The sequence below is a fragment of the Staurois parvus genome, unplaced genomic scaffold (assembly GCF_062004578.1).
Source record: "Staurois parvus isolate SC_StPar_1 unplaced genomic scaffold, SC_StPar_1.0 ptg000295l, whole genome shotgun sequence".
Lineage (NCBI taxonomy): Eukaryota > Metazoa > Chordata > Amphibia > Anura > Ranidae > Staurois > Staurois parvus.
Genome location: NW_028318091.1, coordinates 37440 through 62441, shown reverse-complemented (window position 1 = coordinate 62441; position 25002 = coordinate 37440). Strand labels below are relative to the sequence as shown.

Here is a 25002-nt window from a genome sequence, read left to right as displayed (position 1 = left end):
ATTAGGACCCCAAGTGAAGGCTGGAACTACAAGTGCTTCACTTTACTAGCCTGAGTTGCAGTGTACAGTGCAAAAAAACAAAAAAAAAAAAAAACACAAAAAAAAAAAAACAAAAAAAAAAAAACAGCTATTAAGCACACCAGGGTGAAAAGGCTCATTACCATCAGAACTGTACAACAATAAACAGAGTATGTAGTCATGGACTTTATGTGGACCTACAGAAGAGAGTACCGTAAAACAACATTATATCCCAATAAAGATCTATTACACATTAAAAATTATTCTCCACATAGGGGTTCACAACATGCAAAGATTCCGATTAACGTTCACATGTGGACTCAACGCATTTCGGAAATCCTTCAGGAGTCCATGTGACAGAATCAGTACACTGGAACCCACTCCTAATCTTTAATCGAGTAATATCGACCAGTAGGGTAGACTGGAATTCCTAGCATGTGCATGTTGCCCATAGAAAAAGTAAACCGAAATGAAGCCACTGCCTCGCGGGTGGAAAATTCAGGCACATTCAGTGACCAGCCCATGGTCTTGAACACAATCTTAAAATAGAAGGACCAACTCCCCAATGGGGAACCATCCAGACCCAATGTAAGGCACCATAAAGACCGCATGGTAGTCAAGGCACATATATTTCAAAGAGAGGGCTCTTGATCGGTATCTTCGAAACAAACTTAATTTACATTCTGAACAAACCTTCAGAACTGTCTTTTTCAGTGGTTAAATAATTTTGCACTGGTTTCAGCTCTTAATGCATGTTCAAGTAGATGGCCCGTAGACGGCCAGATGCACAGGCACAATCCAACTAGCCCATCCAAGAAAACAATAGCTGCCTTTGGCAACCTATTGTGTTTAGTCTATGGAGCAGGCAAGGTTATCTCAGGAGGAAACCATAGCAGTCAGGCAGGAATAGAACCTCTAACCTTTGTCTGAGTGTCTCAAAGCCATTGGCTCATCACAAGATCCAGGCAGGTCAGTAGACCATCCTGTATGGCCTAAGGGACTAATCATTCAAAAGCCCAAGCTGATGGAACTAAACACAGTGGTATAAAATAAAAAAAAGGTACGCTCTAGTAGACCAGGCATTTTAATAATATGGCATTTCACAACCTCTTTACCCCTAGAAGAGACCAGGTCCTATGGCTACAGTGACTATCCACCATTGTTTCAGTTAAGCCAGCCATACATAGATCGAAATTCAGACAGTTCAGCAGAGACCAGCCAAATTTAAATCCATGTATGGGCAGGCTTGGTTGTACAAAAGTCAATCTATCGAATGACTTATGTACAACCAGACTGTTGGAAAATTCTCACCATCAGTGCTGAGGAGTGTAGTCTGATGACAGGAAAAAAAAAAATCTTCCCACTGTAAAGCATACAATAACCCAGTGGGAGGGATTCCCCCACCCACCTCGAATGTATGGGTGCTGGAATTGAGTCATGTTCTCTCATTAATTCAACCTGCTGGTTGAACGGGGAAAAATAAAAAAAGGCTCGTGTATGGCCAAGCCTTTTGCATTGTAGTTGCATATCGAAAACGAATAGGTTACTGAAGTCATAAAAATTCGACAGAATAAAAAATTTGGAAGTGATGTAATGTAATTGTATTTACGGACAAAAACTGTGCTGATTAAAAACGAAAATACGATACCAGATCGTACTAGAAACATTTTCCTGCTTGTCCCTTCGAATAATTTCGGATGAAAGTTGTGTACCAACGATCAGATCATATGATCTCTTTGAACGTGGTATTTTGTACGGGATTTCTGATGGTGTGTACTCGGCTTAAGGGATTGCCATAATGACAATCACGCAATGCTATTCAGCTGTAGATGACTTGATAAGATTATCAGTGGACCAGAGCACAACACACCAGGTAAATCAAGAGTCCTTGACCTTTGCCTGGTAGTAAAGCAACGCAATCTTTCGTAATGAATGACTCAAGCTTGGAAAAATCCTAAAAGTTTATATTACTTGAATCTGGGATCACAACTATAGCCGTTCGATGTGGATGGTGGAAGCCTTCCCCACCGACAGAATACAATGATCAGTTCTGCTGGCTATATATAATCATTCGGGAGACATCCAGCAGGCTGGTTTTGTACAAGCATGGATCGCAATTTGTCCGGTTTAGGTCCACCTTTCTGAAAAAAATAAATGCACATATTTTGGCAGTTAAAAAAATGTGAATTTATTATTTTTCACAGCAGCCTGCAGACCGCTGCACCCCCGATCAGTACAAAAGACTCCTGCAGACACTGCCTACAGCTGAAAAGTCAGTATTATTATTATTATACAGTATTTATAAAGCGCCAATGGTTCACTCAGCGCTGTACATTACAAAGGGGGACAGAACATGTGACAGAACAATACCAATACAATGCAAAACATGAGGGGATCGAGGGCCCTGCTCCTTGGAGCTTACAATCTAGGAGGGAGGGGATGGTGGCACAGGAGGAGATAGCTGTGGGGGATGGAGTGGTAGGAAGAGTGGAGGAGGTCGGCAGGTTAGCAGGGGGTGGGGTAGGCTTCCCTGAAGAGATGGGTTTTCAGGGTGCGCCTAAAGGAGAGTAGGTGATAATCTGATGGGTTGGGGCAGGGAGTTCCAGAGGATGGGTGACACCCTGGAGAAGTCCTGGAGGCGGACATGGGAGGAGGAGACCAGGGAACTAGAAAGAAGGAGGTCTTGTGAGGAGCGGAGTGTGCGTGCTGAGTGGTACTTGGATATTAGGTCAGTGATGTAGTTCGGGGCAGTATGGTGGACGGCTTTGTACGTCAGTGTTAGGATTTTGAATTTGATCCGTTGCGCAATCAGAAGCCAGTGGAGGGATTGGCAGAGGGGGGTGGTGGAGATGGAGCGGTTAGTAAGGTGAATGAGTCTGGCAGCCGTATTCAGGATCGACTGAGTCAGTTTCAGAGTTGTAGGAAGTGTGAATTAACTGAGTGTTACGATCAACATGCTGGCAGTCCATTGAAAACTACAAGCCCGTCTGTCACAGATCCTTGTGCATAAGTGACGTGGGTGTAGCTCTGTACAGCCACACTGATTTCAAACGTGACATCGGTTGTGGGGAAGAGGGACCCCTACCTACTGTCAAAGTGAAGGGGGGGTTCTGATTGAACATAATACACCCTAAATGGGCAGCACAGTGGCTAAATGGTTAGCACTTCCGCCCGGCAGTACTAGTGTCGTTGGTTCGAATCCCCACCACCTGCCTGGAGTTTGCATGTTCTCCCTATGCATGCGTGGGTTTCCTCCGGGTACTTCGGTTTCCTCCCACACTCCAAAGACATGCTGGTAGGTGAATTGGTTCCTGTCTAAATTGGCCCTAGTATGTGTATGTATGAATGGGAGTTCGGGACCTTAGATTGGACGCGCCTTAAGGGTTAGGGACTGATGTGAATGTACAATATATATATGTAAAGCGCTGCGTAAATTGATGGCGCTATAGAAGTACCTGAAATAATAAATAAATACAAGTGCAACATGTTCAAAAGGAGAACCTATCCTTTAAATTGTAGATGTGAACTAGCCATATAGGAAAGAATGGGAGTTTTATTTGGAATGAATATTACATATGTGATTTACTGCAAGAAAACAGACCAGTGAGAATGGGACCATAAATAGGAGGTTCCATTAGGAACTAATCCCAGAGCCGCAGTGTACCATAGAAAATGTGCTACTGCATGCAACTTTTCTTACATACGATTCATTCCCCCCAATTCCCCATAGAAAAAGAACTATGCCGGTCTTGTGTGCTTGTATCTAAACATTGGCCAAGTCAACAACAAAGGTCGTGTTGTGACGGGCCCAGAAGTGATGATGCAATCAAACAGATCTGCGCATCATGTTTGCTTAGAAAGGTTTGGTGTGTACCAAAGTGTTTGTAAACCCTTACATATACCCAGTGAATTGACTGGCCTCAGGTGATAGAGATTAAACAAATGCACCTAAATAGGTTGTACCTGTTTATCTACAGTCTTCTCTCTACACCTACTGAAAGTGCTGAATTTATAAAGCTTGCAGAGCTGTAAAAAAAAGCTGAAGTTACTCTGCAGAGCTCAGGGAGGAGAACTCTGAAAGCTGATTGGAGGACAGGGACACCCCCCCCCTTTCATATATAGCACAGGAACAAAGCGGAGGCTGTCAATCTGCTGGAGGTGCCTCCCATGTCACCATTTTTCTCTTGGTGTCAGGAAAACTTGCCAGAAGTGATTCATGCTGATAGAGGAACAAAGCAGCAGGGGGGAAAAAAAAAAAAAAAAAAAAAAAAAGACACTACGTGCACTTAATTGAGACGAGTACACAACATATTGGGAGATACTTTCATACTTCATGTCTGTGGTTTACAACCAAGAAGTCTACCGTTTGCAAAACTTTCTGCTGCCGCTGGTCCAAACGAAGGTACAGTACAGAGCTTCAGTTGCAGGACTGCAGGAAGAAGTGTGAATGGACTACTAGTGCAGTGGGTGTGGGGGAGGTTTGGTACCGTGCTACACCATAAATATGGGTGTAACATGGTAAGAAAGGTGGACTCAGAGTTTAAAAAGGTGGCCATGTGGGCCTACCCCTCTCTGAACTTTGAGATTATGTCGTGAGAATCATTAATGACGTATGTGTTGTTGGGAAAGGTAGATCTACAAAGGCAGATATGGCAATTTATTTTCTATGTACTATGCTTACAGGGAAATTCTACTTTGTTGTAAATGAGCCACCCCTGCTACCCTGGCCAGCTGGAAGGCTACCATAAACCGGAGTCTTTCCTTTATATAGACTAACCTACGAGGGCAGGAATTGCTCAAGCAAATTCGACAAGATCTGGTAGGCCTGGACAGATACCCAGGGTAATTAGATGGATGAAGGAGGCGTGGTATCTGGGGTATTACACAGCCTTTCATTAGGAGTGTGATAGCCTGCCCCCATCCTTGGAGACCTATCCAGTGGCCTTCATCCAGTTGTCTAATGGTTGTTCCCTGCCTCAATCTTTGCTTATGTTTCCAACACACTTAGGCTCTTCTATCTCTTTTGGAAGTGTTTACTTGGGAACTATAGTTTATTGGGAGGCCTTTTGTACAACGAATGTTCCTTATGTTCTTTACACATATGACCATAGACTGTTTGAATCTCAGCCGGTTCAGAGGGACCTGCCAAGATTCAAGACATGTATGGGCAGCTTGGTTGCAGGGGCGGACTGACCATTCGAACACGCAAGCACTGCCCGAGGGCCCGGGGTCAGTAGCAGCCCCATGAGATGCCCCTGGTACCTTTCATTGGCTTTTTCGGGTGTTGGTGAGGACACAGGGGCCCCATGATCCCCTATTGCCTGGGGGCCCTATGAGTTGTCAGTCCGCCCCTGCTTGGTTGTACCAAAGTTGATCGATCAACTTGGATCCAACCATTCTGCCAGGTTTTACATGAAATTATTGCAGTAATCACGGTGTTCTCCCGGCGTGAAGAACACAATGCCTCTGCAAGAGGGATTCCACCATCAACACTAATTTTCTTTCCAGCAACCTGTGAATGCTGTAAAGAAAATCAAACTGCCTATGGCCATCTTAATGCTCTGTAAAGATGCGATCTTAAATTGTATTTTGCAACAAGTGCTTGTCATGCAGTGCAGTTTGTGTCCTCCTTTGTGATTATTCAATAAATGTTACTTATTGGCCACTTATTAGGATGAATTCTCCCAGTGTTCAGCCATATTAGAGGAATACAAGGAGACCAAGACATACCGTCCCCACCACATACCATCAGCAGAGACCTGAATGTGGAAATAAGCTATACATGCGCTGGTACGGATAGTGCACCTCCCTCCATGAGCCCTTCAAGAACGATTGCAGAACACGACCAACCATGAGACCTGGCCACCAGCATAAATTCCTAAAGGCGGTTAGATAGAACCCACATGTCTCACCACCCTCTAATATCTATGGGGGCCTTCAAAAACGAACATTAAAAAGATTTGCTTAAACAAATAAAAGGAATGCGCTAATTAAATAAATACAAAGTAAATATGAAAAATTATAAAGAAGAAAAAATTATGAAAAAAAAAGTGTCCATAAATAATGTTCAAAAAAGTCTTTCAAACAATGTCCACACTGTGTTGAAACCACCACCAAAAAATTTTTTTTTAAATCACTCACCAGAGCTCAAAACTGAATGAATAATTGGACTAAAACACTTTTTGCTCTGGGCAATATAGAACAATCCGATTCTTAGATGCAATGCTGTGTAAATAAATGAACTAATCTTCCTCAGATGAAAAGCCACCATTCAAGGATATAGGCAATTTCCAGGAATAAATCTCACGACTCTTTCATATATTTCCATACCATAGGAACCATGTTTAAAGGTAAGAGAAAAGAATCATGGTGCAGCAAGTTTTATAAATGTAACAAACTTTTTAATGAACGAATAAAACTCCCAAGTCGGGTGTCTCCACCGACACCAGTGTTACAAGCATGTGTTTAGGCAACAGTGCACGAACGTATCTTCGTTTGCCCTGGATCCCCTGCTCTCACATCCAAAGAGTGTCTCAGACGTCGGCATCCAGTAGGCCACATCCTACGCGTTTCGTCACCGACGTCCTCACAGGGCGGATGGCAAACGAAGATACGTTCGTGCACTGTTGCCTAAACACATGCTTGTAACACTGGTGTCGGTGGAGACACCCGACTTGTGAGTTTTATTCGTTCATTAAAAAGTTTGTTACATTTATAAAACTTGCTGCACCATGATTCTTTTCTCTTACCTTTAAACATGGTTCCTATGGTATGGAAATATATGAAAGAGTCGTGAGATTTATTCCTGGAAATTGCCTATATCCTTGAATGGTGGCTTTTCATCTGAGGAAGATTCGTTCGTTTATTTACACAGCATTGCATCTAAGAAATCGGATTGTTATATATTGCCCAGAGCAAAAAGTGTTTGTTAGTCCAATTATTCGTTCAGTTTTGAGCTCTGGTGAGCGATTTAAAAAAACTTTTTTTGGTGGTGGTTTCAACACAGTGTGGACATTATTTGAAAGACTTTTTTGAACATTATTTATGGACACTTTTTTTCATAATTTTTTATTCTTTATAATTTTCATATTTACTTTGTATTATTTATTTAATTAGTGCATTCCTTTTATTTATTTAAGCAAAAAATTTATTTGATTTTTTGAGTTGGGAATTTGCTTCTTTGGAGTTTTGGGGTGTGGCGCTTTTCTTAAAACACTTTGATTAAAAAGATTTGAGAAGAAAACTTAGAACCCAAAACAAGAGATATGAAATGATAGATTGCGCTGTACTTGGACATTCGCACAACAGACGACAGTTAAAGAGGGTGGCTCATTTTGAACAAGATAGATACCTTCAAATATCAGAACACAATGACCACATGACAGCCCCCGTCTGCCAAGTAATCAGGGGGAGTGATGCCAGTAAGAAACACGCTACCCTGGATCATTTCCTGCTCCCCTCCTACGTGCCAATGAACCACCCTCCCCATATCAAAAATCTTGCATTCTCATGGTTCGTTCTGCTGAACAAATATTTAACCCAATACAACCATTCTGGTCACCAAACCACCAAATCTATAAAGAGATGTCCTCTACAAAACCACTCTCAATAGTCATGCAGAACGAACTACACAACACTGAACTCCCTGCAAATACAACAGACATTATTGTTGGTTACCAAGAGACTAAAAGCATGGACAATGCTCAACACAGAAGCTGATTAACACATTAGGCTAAACCCTTCATTAGGGGCGGCTGCTGTGCCGTGAAGTTGCTGAGCTCTCCCGCATCATGGAAAAAAAAAAAATAAATACAATTAAAAAGTAGAAAATAAAGTAAAAAAAATACCTATTTGTTTCCAGTTTCCCAGCTGACATGCCATCTCTGACCAGTGATCTGACCTCCTTTCTGGCAGGATCAGAATTGCAGCATACCCTTAGCAAGTGCAGAAGATGCCTGCAAGCCTCAGCTGTGAACTGTGGACTGGCTAGCAGACGGCTCACCCTCTGCTCCACTGCTCAAGGGTCACCTGACTGCCACATGGGCGTGCAGCAGGGTGATGTAAACAGGAGGCTGCTGATCAAATCTTATTACTGAAGTCTGCTGCAACCCAGGGTGATGGAAAACCCTCACTAAGCTGCAGATGCTACAGGAAAGCAACAGGATTCTTGAGGAACAAAAGTCATTGCTATTCAGTCTGCTATTTAAATGTAGAGACAGACTGGAGGAGTTACAACAGTCAAATATTGGAAAAGGTGCTTTAGCCTTTCCACTGCTAGAGCAGTTTTTGCGCACACACATTTTTATGTATGTATGTATGTATGTATGTATGTATGTATAAAAAAAAAATATATATATATATTTTTTTTAGTGTGTGTGTATATATATATTTTTTTTTTTGTGTATGTATATATAGATTTTTATGTGTGTGTATATATACACACACACACATATATTTTTGTGTGTATATATTTATATTTTTTTTTGTGTGTGTGTATATATATTTTGAGAGAGAGAGAGAGAGAGAGAGAGAGAGAGAGAGAGAGAGAGAGAGAGAGAGAGAGAGAGAGAGAGAGAGAGAGAGAGAGAGAGAGAGAGAGAGAGAGAGAGAGAGAGAGAGAGAGAGAGAGATCATTTTTTTATGTGTGTGTATGTATATATATTTTTTTATGTGTATGTATGTATGTATATTTTTAATTTTTTTTAATTTGTGTGTATATATATATATATATATATATATATATATTTTATACACACAATTTTGCACGCACACATAATAACAGCCAAATGGCTTTTTCTCCAGAGCAAGAACATGTAGGAAATCTGCAACAAAGTTTGTGAAGCCTTCTAATGTGCATAGATCATCCAGAGGGGATTGGTTTGTTTTCCCCTCAACAAAAGTGGAGTTAAGCCAGCCAAACCTGGAACAAAATTCAGGTAGTTCAGCAGGGACCGGCTGAATTTTGATCCGTATATCTATATCAGAGTTCTGTACAACCACCCTGTCCGGTTTTTCCAAACAATCAAGTGCCCACTGGGCTATAGCAACACTGATCATTGTTTTCTGATGACGGAGAAGTCTCCTCACCATCAGAACACAATAGCACATCGCTAGCGATTCCCCCACAGAGTGTATGGATGGGGGAAAATCAGCCATTTTTTCCTTTCAACCCGCTGGTTGAATATAACCCACCTTACTCTTCAGGTGCAGTTTAACTTTCTATTTATCTGCCTGCCTCAGTCTGGCTGCATTTTGTATATTTGACAAGCAGGGCTTGTAGTTATACAAGAAAAGACAGCCCTCAATTGATTGCTAAGCCAGTAGAGTGCAGGATGGGACAGCAATGCAGTAAAGTAGCTTATAAATTGCAGCACTACAATATAATAAATTACAAAATTGTAAAATATTTTTGTGATTTACAATTTTGTAACTTATAATGTAGCGCTGCACTTATCACTGCATTTATAAGCCATTCCTGATATGAGAAAGTTTGGCTGCATTAGCGGCTACTTATTTTGGAAAAAAATAAAATAGTTTTTGGTTATAGTATGCATTTTATTTAGCACTGGGGTGATTTAATAGATGTGTAGTTGTCATCTATAGAAGCCTGCAAGATTATTTAATTGACTAAATGCAGTAAAGTAGAATTAAACCCTTATGGCCAGTTCAAACCACAAAACAAACGCACTCCAGATCTGTTCTGAATGCGTTTCCCAATGCACAATTCTTAAACACGCTCTGCTGCATGTTTGATGCGTTTCTGGATGCGTTCCAGATGCTTTTTTTCACTGTGCTGGAGTCCAATGCATTTTACCACATTCCTGTGCAGGAAAAAAAAAATCTGCATGCAGTGGTGGCACAAGCAGAACTAAGAGCACCGGCGGGGGACCCCAGAAGAGGGGGTTCAGGGTGGCATTGTTCAATACCATTGCCCAGAACAGGAACGTAATACTACATCCCCCGGACGAAGCCACGAATCCCTGTGGAGATACGCGTTGGGGAGGGGCAGTGACATCACCACGCATGCTTACACGGCGAGCACTGGTAGTGTATGTGAGCACACCCGAGAGGCTGGTCTTCACCGCTTTAAGCGGCTATTATACAAAGTGTAGATTGTTTTTAATCAATGTGAGTGCATAATGAGCACAAATTAAAGTGTTTATTTTTATCAACGATAAAGCACTTTTCTCTATTTACATGATCCGTATGAGGAATGCTTACAGGGCTCAAGGAAAGATCTGAGGAGGGAGAGATCCACATGACCGTTCAGGCTTACATAGTAGCCCTCTATCTGCAACCTTCACCTGCATCACCTCAGGCTGATTGGAAGGAGAGCGCACAGATATTTCATCCTTGCTGAACTCTGCACCAAGTTAGTTTTGTGTTTTTGCACAATATTTATTGAATTTTTACCTTTTATTCATTTTCCATATTTTTCAATTTATTAATTGGATTATTTATTTAATCATCGAAGGACACAAATTTGAATAATTTTGCACAGACTTATTTATTTTTTTTACATTTTTTTTTTCTTTTATATCACCAATTTTGATATATATTTTTCTAATTCATTTATTCATTAACACAGGTTTGGGTATTGATTGGCATTACAATCATGTATGGTTACACATAAGAGATCATGCAGCTATTAGAAATTTAATCCAAATACAGTTCTTATACTATATACAGGTAATAGGTCTTGATAGAGCGCGGCATCTATATTTTCTTCATTTGTACCATGATTGTTTTAGTAAAAAAAAAAAAAAAAAATTAACTTTACAACCTCTTTAAATACACAATAGATTGGCATCCAATTATTTTCTTTATTCTTCTATGCATATGTTACTGTTCTCACCAATGTCTTGTGAGCTATAGATGTAATTATACTTGGCAGATGTTCCCTGAGACCTGAAAGTTATTTCAAGGGTTCCTCGTGGTTAAAAAGATTGAGAAAGGGTGAAAACTTTTCTCCATGGGAAAATAAATCAATCAAACTTTATTACTGGTCCCAAAGAGATTATCCCACAAGGCTCAAATTTTCTACCAGCATTAGCAAATATTTATATTGACAGGAACTACTTGTTACCACAATCTGACAGCCCAACGGTCACAAGATCAAACCGCTTGCTTTTGTCAGGTTGTGCACAGTCATCCTTAGAAAGTGACAGGCGAGTCAACATACGGACATCATCCAAAACTAAAATATTAAATCTGAGCAGATATGACATTTCATAAATCCAGGTTAGAATACGAATACTAAATATATCCAGATTATTTAGCAGCTTCTAGAGAACAGTAAGTATGCAAACACCTATCCTGCCATGCTGGCTAAATAAAATATCAGCAATATGTTGACATAAGATTCAATTATGAAAGTTATGAGAATTTACTGAAAATGATTTGTTACCAACAGCAACCAGATTCGAGCAGCACAATTCCAGTCATAGAACACGGTGCAAGAGGTTGCAAATGGCATAATCACATTTATATTTAATTTTTTAAACCAACCTGAAATGTTGGGAAATATTTTTATCAATATGTGGCTTTAGTGCCTTGGACTCCCCAAGATTCCCAATTACATATTTGTTCATGGGATTCCCCATTACATATTTGTGTCTTTGATTTTTTAAGGCGATCCACAATCCAGAAAATAAACCTATACTGGAGCAGCTGCAGTGGGTTTAATGGGACCCAATATAGCCGTTCTCTGAGTCACCATTTCACTGGAGGCTTCCATGACCCAACTTTTAGAAGCCGTGCTAGGACCAGGACAGGAGAATTCTACAGCCGGATACAGAGTGATATGACCTCCAAGTAACATCCAGAAGTCAGGCAACAGCTGTGCCCCAGCCATGGATGAAATGATAACTGACAGATTCTATTTAATTAAAAGAATAAATCAACTTCCTAGGGAAGGGGTATTGGATTAGAATTGATGGAGGTCCGATCAGTAAAATTTCCTTCCAGATCCGAATTGCATGCTTGTGTGATGACTCGGATCCTTCACATCACAGCCCCCCCCCCCTCTTCTATCATAAACCCTTTCTTACATCAATGTCCTCGTTCCCCTTTTACATCACAGTTTCCTCTTCAAAGTGGTATCCTCTACATATTCTGACGGCTGCTAGACGGTAATACAACGGCTCTGGAAATCAGTCGATGTCCCCACACTAACTCATCTTTTAAGAGCGATCTCTGAAATCAGAGAATGGAATATCTTACAGCCCTAGTGGGTGACTATTCAGATCTATTTGGGAACCATGGGATCACTCTCTTTGGTAGAAATCCTTCCGCTCCCCCCCCTTATATAGCTCAGATACCTCTTTACTTACCACACCTCTGACAATTACTGTAACCCAACAATGTGCAGGTTTATGTTGTCTTGTGTTTTCAAACTGTAAGTTTACCATGCGGTCTAAAGATTTTTTAGTTTTTGTTCACTTTTATATCGTTAGTGGATTTCTTTTACCACAACGTTCACACCTAAAGTGTTGTTGTAACCAGGGGTGGACTGACACCTCCTGGGGCCCCCGGGCAATAGGGGATCATGGGGCCCCTGTGTCCTTGCCCAAACTCAAAAAAGCCTATGAAAAAGGTACCAGGGGCATCTCATGGGGCCCCCTACTGACCCCGGGCACTCGGGCAGTGCCCGAGTTTCCAAATGGTCAGTCCGCCCCTGGTTGTAACCATGTTCTGAAAAAAATGGGCTTTGGTCTTGAATAAAAATTTACAATAATATAAGAAAAAGTGGTATCCCCTGACCCCCTTTACATCACAGCTCCCTCCCCCCCCCCCCCCACTTCACATCACACCCCCACAGTGGTGTCCTCTGTCTTCCCCCTTCATAATGCAGACCTTGCAGCTCTGCGTCCCCGTCCCCCCCTTTTCACATCAGAGCCCATGTCAGTTCAGCTCCCCCATTCACATTACAGCCCCCCTGCAGCTCTACACCTTCACTCTCTTACCTTACTCAAGTACACAGTGCAGAGAGCGGGAGGCAGGACAGATCTGGATGGAGGGCAGTAGCTGCCGGTGTTAACATATCAAGTTAACCAGCAGGCGATTGGTTGCTAGGGCTGCCGTACATCCTAGCAACCAATCACCTGTGGTTAGCATGAAAAGTTAACTCCAGCAGCTCCCGCCCTCCATCCAGATCTGTCCTGCCTCTCACTCTGTCTAGAACTGTTCTGCCTACCTGTCCACTCTGACAGCAGTGGTGAAGAAGTGGCTTCTAAATGGTGGGACTGTGGCAGTTCGGATCCAGACCGCGGTCCGCCATTTAGTGATACTTGTCCTAGGGCTTCATACACACGGCTTTACAGAGCGAGCGTCTCCAGGGACCCACAGCTGTCCATAGAGATGAATTAGAAGATGCAGATGTATGCAGTTACACACCAGGTGTTGTGTAAAAACACCCACAAGGAAATCTGTTCTGAACACAAACTCTGGAGCATACATGCGTTTAGCTGCTCAATACAATCACTCGGCACCCGCAGATCCTGAGAGTGATAATGCAGCCTCTGCGTGCTGTACAGCTGTGTGCGTGAAGTCCTATATAGGAACGCAAACACTAGCATGCAAGTCTACATCCAATGGATCTAGTGAACCTCATGGTAAACTGTAGTTCTCTATATGTATTCCTATACAGAAACCACTAGAGGGCAGTGTAACAGTGTTTCTCTATTCTGGACTTCAATGGATTCTCAGCAGGGTCATAAAATAGGAAAAAATATACACCGACCTTGGAAAAGAACTTTGGACTTTACCCCTATCGTGCACTCATTCCAAATCCATGACAAACAGTGCAGAAGTCCAAGAGTAATTGTATCACAAGGCTACTTGCTTTTGTTGAAAATGGTCAGCAATGGCAACCCCAAATTTATCCTCAAAACGTGTTCGGAGAAAGTTTAGTTTCTAAGCAATAAAATAAAATGGACAGGAAATCTTACTGGAAGCTGATGATTTTGCAGCCCTGAATTAGTAAGAGGCAGGCTTTACAGAAATCCTAAGTAAATCTTGAAAGTTAGGGGGGTGGAAGGAGAAAAAAAGCAAAAAAAAAAAAAGCAGTTCCTTATAGTAGACAGCAGATGGCAGTATAGGGATGGTGATCGGGCTCACACTGAGGTTCAGGGGCCAAATACAAAACTGATTTCATTTCAATAACATGAACTAAAAGCTTCAAAAACTAAATATGGTACTAAGGGCTTATGCACACTGCAGCTCAAAGGAAGAGAAAAAAAACTAAATTTAAACAGGCGTTCGAACTTTTATTAAACGATAGAGAACATTTTAGGTGTGGGAGTTTCTGAATAACAGCGCACTGGATGGATGGGGATGGATGGCGCACTGGATGGATGGCGCACTGGATGGATGGCGCCATTATGAGACCGTTAACCTGTTACACGGAGTAAATTGAACATCTTTTGACTCTGCTACAAAAAGGAAACCATTATCCATTAGGCTCTAGTCACACTTGTGCAATGCCAACGTCGTGCAATTCCATTGCGACTTTGGTGCAACGTTGGATGGGTGTGCCTTGGATGTGACTTTGGCTGTTTGAATCCCCACAGCTGGGATTGGTGCAGGGAGGTTTCCCGCACGGCTCCTGTGTGAACTCAGGCTAGCACAAGCTTGGGTTCACACAGGAGCAGTGGGGAAACCGCATGTGATTTGGACAGGAATCACATTCCTGTTCAAATCGCATGCTAATCTTTGTGGTGCAATTTGCGTCCATTAACACAAATTGCACCGCAAAGTGTCAGGAGTATTTTTATGAGTACTTGTGAAAATACTCGGTATCAGTGAATCTCTAGTTAAAACAAAAAAATAATACACATTAAAGCGGTTGTAAACCTCAGATATGAAATACGAACAAAGCATATCCCTCTGTAGTGTGTGTTTGTCTCAATTAAGAGCACCAAGTGTCATTTCTGTCTGCTGCCTCGTTCCTCTGCTAATCAGCATGGTGACAGGTGAGGGAGCTCCAGCAGATTTGACAGCCTCGAGTCTGTTTCTGTGAGCTGTGTGGAGGGTGTTGTGTCCCTTCCCTCCAATCAGCTCTCAGAGCTCTCCTCAATGAGCTCTGCAGAGCACAATTTCAGCTCTCCGCCCTCTTTTGTAAAACACTCAGACAAGCTTTATACATTAAGCACTTTGAACAGATGTAGAGAAGACGACAGAAAGGTACCACTTATGTAGGAGGATTTGTGTCATCTCTGTATCACCCAGGGGCAGACTGACCATTTGGAAACTCGGGCCCGGGGTCAGTAGGGGGCTCCATGAGATGCCCCTGGTACCTTTTTCATAGGCTTTTTTGAGTTTGGGCAAGGACACAGGGGCCCCATGATCCCCTATTGCCCGGAGGCCCCATGAGTTGTCAGTCCGCCCCTGGTCACCTAAGCCTAGTCACATCAGCACAACCCCTGTGTGCTGGGACAACTGACTCCTATGCATGCTGGACTTGAAACTGGGCAAGAAAACTGCCTGAAGGAGCCTACCATCCTATCCAGAACCCTGAAGCAGAGAAGAATCAAACGGATAGGACATCGTCCTGAGCGAGCCCACCTCTCCCTTCTCAGAGCAAGCAACTTCTAGAGAGGATCACTCTGGCCAAAACGGAAATGCTCCACGGAGGAGAGGCCAGAACAGGTCCCAGACCATTAAAGCAGAACTAAACTTGCCTTCTCGCTAAATTACTGTACATGGTGGAGCAAGGTTTCTAGGGGGGCTGACCACTCAACATTGGGGGGGGGGGGGGGGGGGGGAAGGACAGTTAAATAACAACTTTCTCTATATCTATATAGATGGAAACCCCAATTATTTGGGAATTTGTTTTATACAAAACAAAGAACTCGCATAGCAAATTGTACAAATTTTTTAGAATTTAAAATATGAACGTATAATTTGCTTGGTCTTGCTGGAACCCATCAATATAATTCTGCCATGCTACATGAATAGAGATGGAGTGTCTAAGAGAACAAGTGACAGTACAGTGTGACAAATTCCACCACGGAAAGCACTTCTCACACCAGCGCTTTAACATTCAGCATTAGAAAAGACAGCATGTGACTTTATACTGGGCTCCCTGACAACAAAACACAGGCCCTTGTTTATAGAGCCAGTCATCAGAGGAACATCTTGGGCTTACGGCAAGGGAAACAACTGTCCTCCCTGGGGACCCGACTGAAAATAGAAGACACAAAGGCACAACCATCTACATTGGGAAAGGCAAGCTGCACTATACTGAATCCAACAGCTTCTTGCATTTTATCCCTTCTCCAGTCATCGCAGTCACAAAAGTCTCCAAATTATCAACATGCCAATGTATCCTGCCAGATCCTCTCTGCTCTTCAACACTGAATGTTCAACTTGAGAATTGCTAGAGTTGAAGTTGACTAAGTTAGGCAAAAAACTTAACCCCCCACTAAAAGCTACAGCTGGGACAGGCCAAGCTAGATCTATACATCAGCCTACAGCAGGCCATAGATTATGCAAATTTCTTTCCTTCAACCACTGGTGGAAAGAAAGACGTACTCTCATCAGTACAGTCAGAGTTGATGGGGGAAATCCCTTCCACAGCACTACTGTGTTCTCTCCACTATAGACGTTGGCAGCAATTGCATGTAAAATAATCCATCAGGCTTGGCTGTACCTAAATCAATGGATCAAATTAGATACAATCAGCCTGCCCATAGATGGATCTAATCTTGGCCAGTCCTTGGCTTAAGGCTGGTCATAGATTACTTTTTTTTCCCCAAAAAAAAGTAATGGATTCCTCCATCCACACATTTTAGGTGGATGGAGGAATTCCCTCTGCAACACTGTATTGACAGTGGGACTAAACTGAGATGGTGAGGAGTGAGAGCTTAGATTGAAGTCAACCTTTGCACCATGAGCGCACTTGGCTTCAGGAACTTCCAAGGTACTCACAAAAGGCTCTGAACTAGAGGGTAGCACCTGCTATTAGAGATTTAAACAAGTTTATTTAATTTTCCCTAGGACTTCAAAGTGATACGGAGATAATCCCACCTCCACCCCAATCCCCCCACATCCCCTTCCCACCACTTTAGCAAACCAATGCATAGCCCGCAGTTTGGACACTTCACTGTTCTAGGTGACAGACCCACATGACATTGCATCTATACACTGATCTAAGGGCAATCCGCTAAAGTAAATGCGGTCAGTTAGTGCATGAACAGTACAGTGCCCAGCAAGTTCTCAAGAACAGAAAGTCAAAGTGCCATCTGGCACCGGCAGCAATGAAAGCCTCTGAGCACAGGTCTGTATTTTTCAGTATTTGAATTTCCCGCCGGTTCCGTCCAGACGCTCGTAGGGAACGGAACCTGGAAGACGGATGGTGGCATCAGCCGGAGGAGATGACCGGGGACGCTGCAGGGGGGAAATCGCGGGAGCGCAGGACAAGGTAAGTGCTGGAGGGATCCCTGAGAAACGCTGCAGTGTATTCCCGAGTGTAACACGGGGTTACCGCTTTTGGTACTGAAAATTAACCCCAAGCTACACTCGGGAATACCGCCAGGGAGGTTAAATGTAATACTTTCCAAAGGGTTACAATCGGTCCTTACTCACCTATTAGTCCTGTACATACCACTGTCAAAAATTTAAATAAACTAGTCCCGTACCAGGGCCACTTCGTGCATACACCTGGTTTGATCATCTTTGTCAAGCCAGAAACAGGGGGACTCCTTGGCGAAAGGCATCTATAGTCAAGTATTCTTGTTACATTTGTTATCTTTGTCTGTTTTTAAATTAAATATTATATACAGTTTGATTTTGCGTACAAGTGTTCGTGTGATCTCATCACATCTCGAAAAGTCAGAAACCTAACCTATTTCAACTCCGCTTTCAAAACTAGTTTTCTCTTTGCTGCATTCCATTCCAACCAAATTTCACATAGCCTTGTGTGTAAACCAGAAGACAGCCCAGTGCTTGTGTCAGACAACATAGTAAGAACATGGATGGGATGGAGAGTGCAGGCCGTGCAGTCATGGCCAAGGCTGAGCGTAGGCGAGTGGGATTTGCTGAAAGTGCAGCTAGCCTTTTATGCGCTCGTTTCCAAGCCATAGGGTTCGTTAATCCTTAAATCAAGGAAACACGCAATGGAGTTCATATGAGTGTGGGGATCCCATGTACGCCCACAAGCTTTTTACAGTAGTTTTCAGGACAACCTAAATCTACAACCTTTGGCAAGATAGCCCAGCACAAATTAAATTTATTAAAAACCGTTGCACACCCTCATCTCAAACTATAGAAAAATGTTAAATCATTCCATAAGAGGTGACATTCGTACTGCAAAGTATACAGTTGATTACCTGATGTCCTGAAACTGCAAGCACCCAACACAGGTGGAGCTGGGGGTTGTTTCTTTTCTGTACTTGATGAAACTACCACATCTGTGCCCTTGGTAGGTGGTGCAGGCTTTGAAATAGTGTCTTCCATTTTAGACTCCCCTTTATTAAAGTCTAGCAACTTATCAGAAGCTTGAGCACGTTCTTTGGCTTTTTGCTGTGAATGTAAGTCTTCTGGTTTCTTAGGCTCATCTTTCAGGACAAGATCATCCTGCTTTTTGACTTTAACTTGATCCTCCTTACTAGGTTTGGAAAATTCCGGAATGAATGATACAGCGGATGGCTTTTCAAAGTGCACGGACTCGGTAGTGTGAGGCGCCTCTTCAGAATAGACAGTTTTTCCAAATGCTTCCATCTGTAAAGGTTTCTCCTGACTAGATATTTGTGTAACCAGTTCCTTAGCCAACAAATTTGTATCAAAACCGTAAGACAAAGTCTCTACATAAGCTTTATTCACAGCTTCCTTGGACCTCTTATCACTTTCTTGTTCCTTTTCGAATGTCTTTTCAAAGTGCACAGGCTTGTTGAACGGACGCACCTCTTCAGAATAGACAGTGTTTCCAAACGCTTCCATCTGTAAAGGTTTCTCCTGACTAGATAACTGTGTAACTGGTTCCTTGGCCAACAAATGTGTATCAAAAAAGCCAGATCCAGTCTCTACATAAGCTTTATTCACATCTTCCTCCTGATCACTTTCTTGCTCCTTTTCGAATATATCATCGTGAGACTTTATGTTGCCTATGGTGGCGACTTCTTCCTTGGAGATCACTTCTGCCTTCCAATGCTTGTATGAAGGTTCACTGGGCTCGGACTCTGGAGAGCTTTCATCATAATGTGAGCTATACTGGGAATCAAACTCATTTTTTAGGGCCTTTGGGAAATCGGTAACTTTTTCTGGTATTGTCTCCTTTATCAAATCACATGCTATGGATATGTATGGTGCCTCAGCCTCTACGGCTTTAGCCTTTTTCACTGGCTCAACATGTGCCACAGTGATTTCCTGTTCTTTCAAGCTTGCCTTATTAATGGCATCTTCATATGATGGAGGTTTCTCAGATTCAAACTTTATTTTCTCTTCACTGACAATGCCAACACGTCCTGCTGGAGAAACATCAGGTTGGGAGGCAGAGGTCAGTGGTGCCTCCATGACAATATCAGGAAGAACTGGTGAAGAGACAGAGTTTGAATCTTCAAACGGGGATGTGTTTTGTGTTGGAGGGGTAACTTCTTTTGATGCTTTTGCAGTGGTCTGAACCAAATCTATTTTCGGTTCATAATTCAGCTTTGGTATGCCAATATCATACACCTCACTTTCATAAGCTTCTTGTACAATATCAGGAGTAAGTCCTTCAGCTTTGTTGGAAGCCTGGGCACCTATAATTCCAGATGCATAGCTGGATGTGACGTACTCTACATCTTTGGCAACGTGTTCCAGGAAAGGATTAACCGTTGCGACATTTGAACCTAGATGGGATGTTTGAAAAGTCTCCATTCTATCCAAGCTCTTCTCAGTAAATGGATTTCCTCCATATGCCAATGGTGCAGCCTTTTGTAAAGGAGCGAGTGTTTCATAACTGGAGGAATCAGATATAGCTTCAGGAGATGCAGGAGATATATCATCAGATAGGTCTATATCCTTCTCGTCAATGTATTTTCCTTCAGGCTTTATGGATTCAAAAGTCAAATGACCGACATCACTTTTATTGCCTAGAGCCAGATCTTTAAATTCGTAGCCCACTGTGCTAACAAATGGTTTGAAGTCCACATAGTGTTCATCAACTCCTTCTTTGAGATCTGAAAACTCTTCATGAGGCGGTCCAACAGATTGAAGCATTCCTGAAAACATCTCTTTAGCGGACTGCGTGTACAGCTTTGCTTGGTCTACAGATGCAGACTCGAGCTGAGACGTGGGATGTTCAACTGCATAACCTCTATCAGAAAAGATTACATCTTCAACATCTCCTAGACCAAAGGTGTATTTGTAGTCTTTTCCCTCCGAATAGTCAGTCTTTGTAGCATACCTTTGCAAAGCTTCAGGAGTAGTGGAGTCAGCAGAGAAAGTGATAGTGGCTGTGTGCTCTTTAGGGTAATCAGCAGACAGAGGAGACAAAGAAGGAAGGGTAGTAGTAGATTCAAACAGCAGAGATGAAAGGTCCTCTTTGGCAGCTGGCTCAGTGCTAGAAGGCTGCTGTAAATCCATTACATTATCTGTAGCCATGAATAGAAAGGAAAGATGACAAGCAGAAAGAAAACTGATTACTTAGGGAAGAGTAACAGGAAACAGTGTTAGCTCAAGCACTCAAAGCTTTGTTAAAGAAATATAGTCAGCTTAAAAAGAGGTTTACCAGTTTAAATGAGAAGCAGACTCATTTCAGGAGAGCTACAGAAGACATTAGGGGATGGGAGGGGAGGGGAAATGGTTGTAGAAATCAGAATTCACTCAGTCTGATTAAAGCAAGTAGTAGGCACTTTTAAACAGCCAGTGAAAAATAGCATTAAAATCAATAAAACAAAGGAAGGGCTCAAGGAAATTCCCAGCTTTTTCCATATTTTGGCTACCTGGCTCTTAGAATTTGACTAGCCCCTTCTAGTAAGTAGGAGGCTCTGAAACAGGGGTCCTTTCAAGATTGAAAACACTTCCTATGTGTACCAGTCATTAATGGAAGCAACCATTTTTTGAAGCACAAGTGTTTTATCTGATTGATAATCCTTTCTTCTACCTTCCTTTGAGGCTTTTGGAGGACATGACAGTATTAAAGTGGAATTCCAGTCAAAATCGAAGGCTAAACCTACTTCCAACCACATTCTAAACCTAAAAATATCCCTATCCTTACCTATTCTAAAGTTGTTCTGGTCCGGTCCCAGGATTAGACATCAGTGGCGACTTCTATGTAGAGGGGAAGCCATCAATGAAAGCCCCATAGTAAGTCTATGGGCAACGTCCTCTCCTGAGACATTTGCAGCCATTGTCAGTTTTCTTTCCTGAATACAGAAGCAGCCACTAAAGACCAGGCCACAGCGGGTTCAGAAGTATAGGTATCTATTCTTTACAGGGTAGCATAGAATAGGTTTAGAATGGGAGTGAGTTTAACTGGAACTCCACTTTAAATATAGTTTGACTGGAACTCCACTTTAAATGTACATAACAGTCTGGATGACAGCATTCTCCATGAATCATATGTTAGAGGTACCCGGAGATCCAAGTGTGGTCCTCAATGTGTACATTCATTATTGCACACTTAAAAAAAGGCAAACCTTTTAAAATGGCGGGCCTTAACAAAAAAAGGCCATGTGGGTCTGTATAGTCATTGCTAGGCATCTTTTTTTGATAGCTACATCTGAACTAATAAACTGAAAAGCAGAGTCCCAGAATACTCAGCAACTGCTTTTCTTCTTGTATTTAATATGCTTTAAAAGGGGGGAGAGGAGGCATTCCTTAAAATATGTGAAGAAATCTAATTTTTCTCTTTGGGGTAAAAAAGGACCACCTAGATAAGTTTAGGACAGATGTGCACAATACAAGGTCTCTGGTGAGTGGAGCAGAGGATAGGGTGAATAAAGCAGTATAGAGAAGTTAATTAAAGAAAAGTGAACAAGCATGAAGCATGTTATATTTGTCACTCTCAGGCATCCATAAAGAAATGTTCAAAACACAGCAAACATGGAAGTTTCAAAATGTACGTTTTTTGTTTTTTCTTCAAAAGCTGTTCACACAATTTATGAAATTATGTAGGTCTCAAATTTTTCTGGAATGGGGTATTTAGCAGTCAATTCACGAGTAACCAATGGCTTCAATAAAGGCTTCATTCACCTTTACTAATAAACTGCCTATGCAGGTAACGGGATCCTGTAGATAAAAACAAAAAAAAACTATGCAGCTCTGACCAAAGTTAAATAGAAAAGCCCCTTATGATGCCACGCATGATGAAATGTGTAAGGCGGAGCTGGAACATACGATGCACCACGTATGAGTGAGATACTTGCATCCACCCTAGATACTGGCATTTGGAGTTTTCTTTCCCTGTGACTTGCACATGCGTTTTACATGCTGGAATCTGTAAATGTATTGGTTTAATAAATTTTTTTTTTCCCCCGTTTTATACGGATCTTCACTATGGAGGGTACTTTTTTCTCCATGATGCCTGGTACATGCCTATGATGTTGTTCTGAACGGATGTCTCGTTCCGAAGTGGAAAATTATTTGGCTACCCATTAGGGACCACAAGGCCGTTGAAAGTGGAGGAACACTCCAGTATTCTGCCAGCTGCTTTTAAAATTTAATAGACCATAGTGTAAATTTTTTCTCTTTAAATAGACGTTAAATAATGCCCTTGCTGTAGGATCTAGGCCAAACTTTCTAAACAAATGGCCAATTTACTGTTCTTCCGACTTTAGGGGGGTCGGAGTGTGCCCAGTGGGAGTAAACAATGCACCATCTTTGGTATTAGGGGGAGGAATAGTGCCCTATTGTTAGTGGCAGGAATTATGCCCCATTGTTTATGTCCGTAATAATGTATCAAGGGCCGGATAAAGACAAGCAAAGGGCCACATCCAGCTCCCGGGCTGCAGTTTGGAGACCATTGATCTAGGCCATTTACATGCCTCCTGAAACCTAGCTAGAATCCTCCCATCCTGGCCTGTTAGGACATTGCAAGGCACACCCATTTAATATAAACCTCTCCCATGTGCTCTCTCTCCACCCGTCGCAGTAGCTCTGAGCCCGGCAATGCTGCAATGGAGGAGATAACTGACCACACGTTTGAGAACTCGCTTCTGTGACAGTGTGGGTGAGAAGTAATGGCTGGAAGTGTCTTAGCAATGTCCTAGCAACAAGGCGGGTGAGGATAATGCCATCTCTGGAAGTGTTAAAGCCTGGCTTCAAGAGGTGCATAAAATAGCCTACACCTAGAGAAAGGGCATTATTCCAACTTTAGCCAAACTAGCACTTTGTTATTATCTATAGGTACCCCATTACCTGCATAGGCATGTTTTTTGATAAAGGTGAACCAACCCTTTAAAAGTATATCTTTAGCCAAAACTAAAAAACTTCCATTTTGGATAAATTGGGAATGTTAAAAAGTCCTGCCTTTTTTGCCATCTGTGTCCCATTACAGAGAATTCTCATCACATCTGTTCACATAACAGTGTTCCCAATAGGTTTCCCCTCCTTTTATATCTGGGTGACAATTTAACATTTTTCTTCACTTGTGCAGGCCATAGATTGGTCGTTTATCGGCCGATTTTCCGCCCGCACGAAAAATCAGCCGATATTCGCGCCGTTAGTGGGGCCAGCCCGTCGGCCGTTTTTCATGGATCTTCTCGTTTACTTTTATCAGTCATGTTGGAAAATTCATGAAAACCGGTCGTTTTTCGTGGACATTGGTAGCAGCATCGCTGTCTGCAACGACCGATTTTTCATTTATGGGCCGAAAAATCGGCCGATAAACGACCAGTCTATGGCCAGCCTTACGGTCCCCGTGACAATCCTCACCAGAATAAAAAGGGAGGGTGAACCTCTCAAAGAAAGACACAGACAGTAATAAATGACAGGGTAAAATATTCCCTGCTGTACCCAAAAAGAAACAGAAAGAACACCATTAAAAAGATAGGTAATGTCTGCTCGAATTCCACATCTACCATGTGAACCAAAATGACCAATGCATACTTGTTAAGGCTGAAGTTTAGGGGGGTTTTTTTGTTTTTGTTTTTTTCTTTGCAGAGCAACCATTAGTCCAGTTTGGACCAATGTATGCATGCATATGTCATACCTTCATACCTGACCAATCCCTGTGTATGCTGCAAATCACTGTAGTAGTCGCTGCTGCCAGGGCCAAGACAAGGGGTGGACAGGAGGGGCAGCTGCCCAGGAAGTAGCAGTAGAGAAGACGCCTCTTCACCACAATTCCCAGACCAATGGCTAGCAATCGGAAGGGCGCAGATTCAGGTCTGCTCTGAGAGCTACTGATGCCACACACGTTCCAGTTGTCTACACTCAACCCCATCTGCCCACAGCTGATAAAAAAAACAACTTTTTTTTTTACAACAAACCACACCGGGCATATGCAAGTACGTTCTATATGCTAGAACACAAGCAATTGGCCAAATGTGTAGAAAACACTCCATGGCAACCATGAACAAGCGGTTTAAAAAGGGGGCTGAGAAGGGGCACAGGGTGGTACACCCATTCTACAGCTTCTATTAGGAGCGTGGGAGAGGGAGCAGTTCCATATCCTTGCCCTGGGCCCTGAACAAACCTGTCCCGATACTGGCTGCTGCTACTGCAGTGAAAGCAGAAGTCTTCAGGGTCCAGTGCCCTGCAGCCACAACTCTGCATAGTAACCATATGGAGTTGCTCACTCAACACTGCCGCCATTTTTTCCCAAATACAAAGCCTTCTCTGAATGGATGAGGTGGACAGGCAAGGGGCTGACTTCACAATCTTCACCTCATCCAAATCAGAGAATTCCCTTTATTCACTGATGAAAACAAAAGGCTCTCTGAATGGTGGCAGGTGATCCCCTGTGGTTGCTATGCAGAATTTCAGCCACACGATACTGGACCCTGAAGAATGCGTCTATCACTGTAGTAGCAGGGATGAACAGTGATGTGCAGCTTATAC

General features: G+C 42.5%; 1 protein-coding gene across 2 annotated transcripts in view; it reads right to left on the bottom strand.

Annotated features, from left to right (window-relative positions):
* Positions 1-25002, bottom strand: part of RTN4 (reticulon 4) — a 77227-nt gene that overhangs the window by 50451 nt on the left and 1774 nt on the right. Inside the window, exon 2 of one of the 2 annotated variants that reach the window (XM_089682707.1) lies at positions 18348-20591. In XM_089682707.1, the coding sequence (XP_089538833.1) occupies positions 18348-20591 (2244 nt within the window). Of the gene's footprint in view, positions 1-7865; positions 8025-18347; positions 20592-25002 lie in introns of those variants that run through there. The other variant, XM_089682708.1, reaches the window with a different exon arrangement.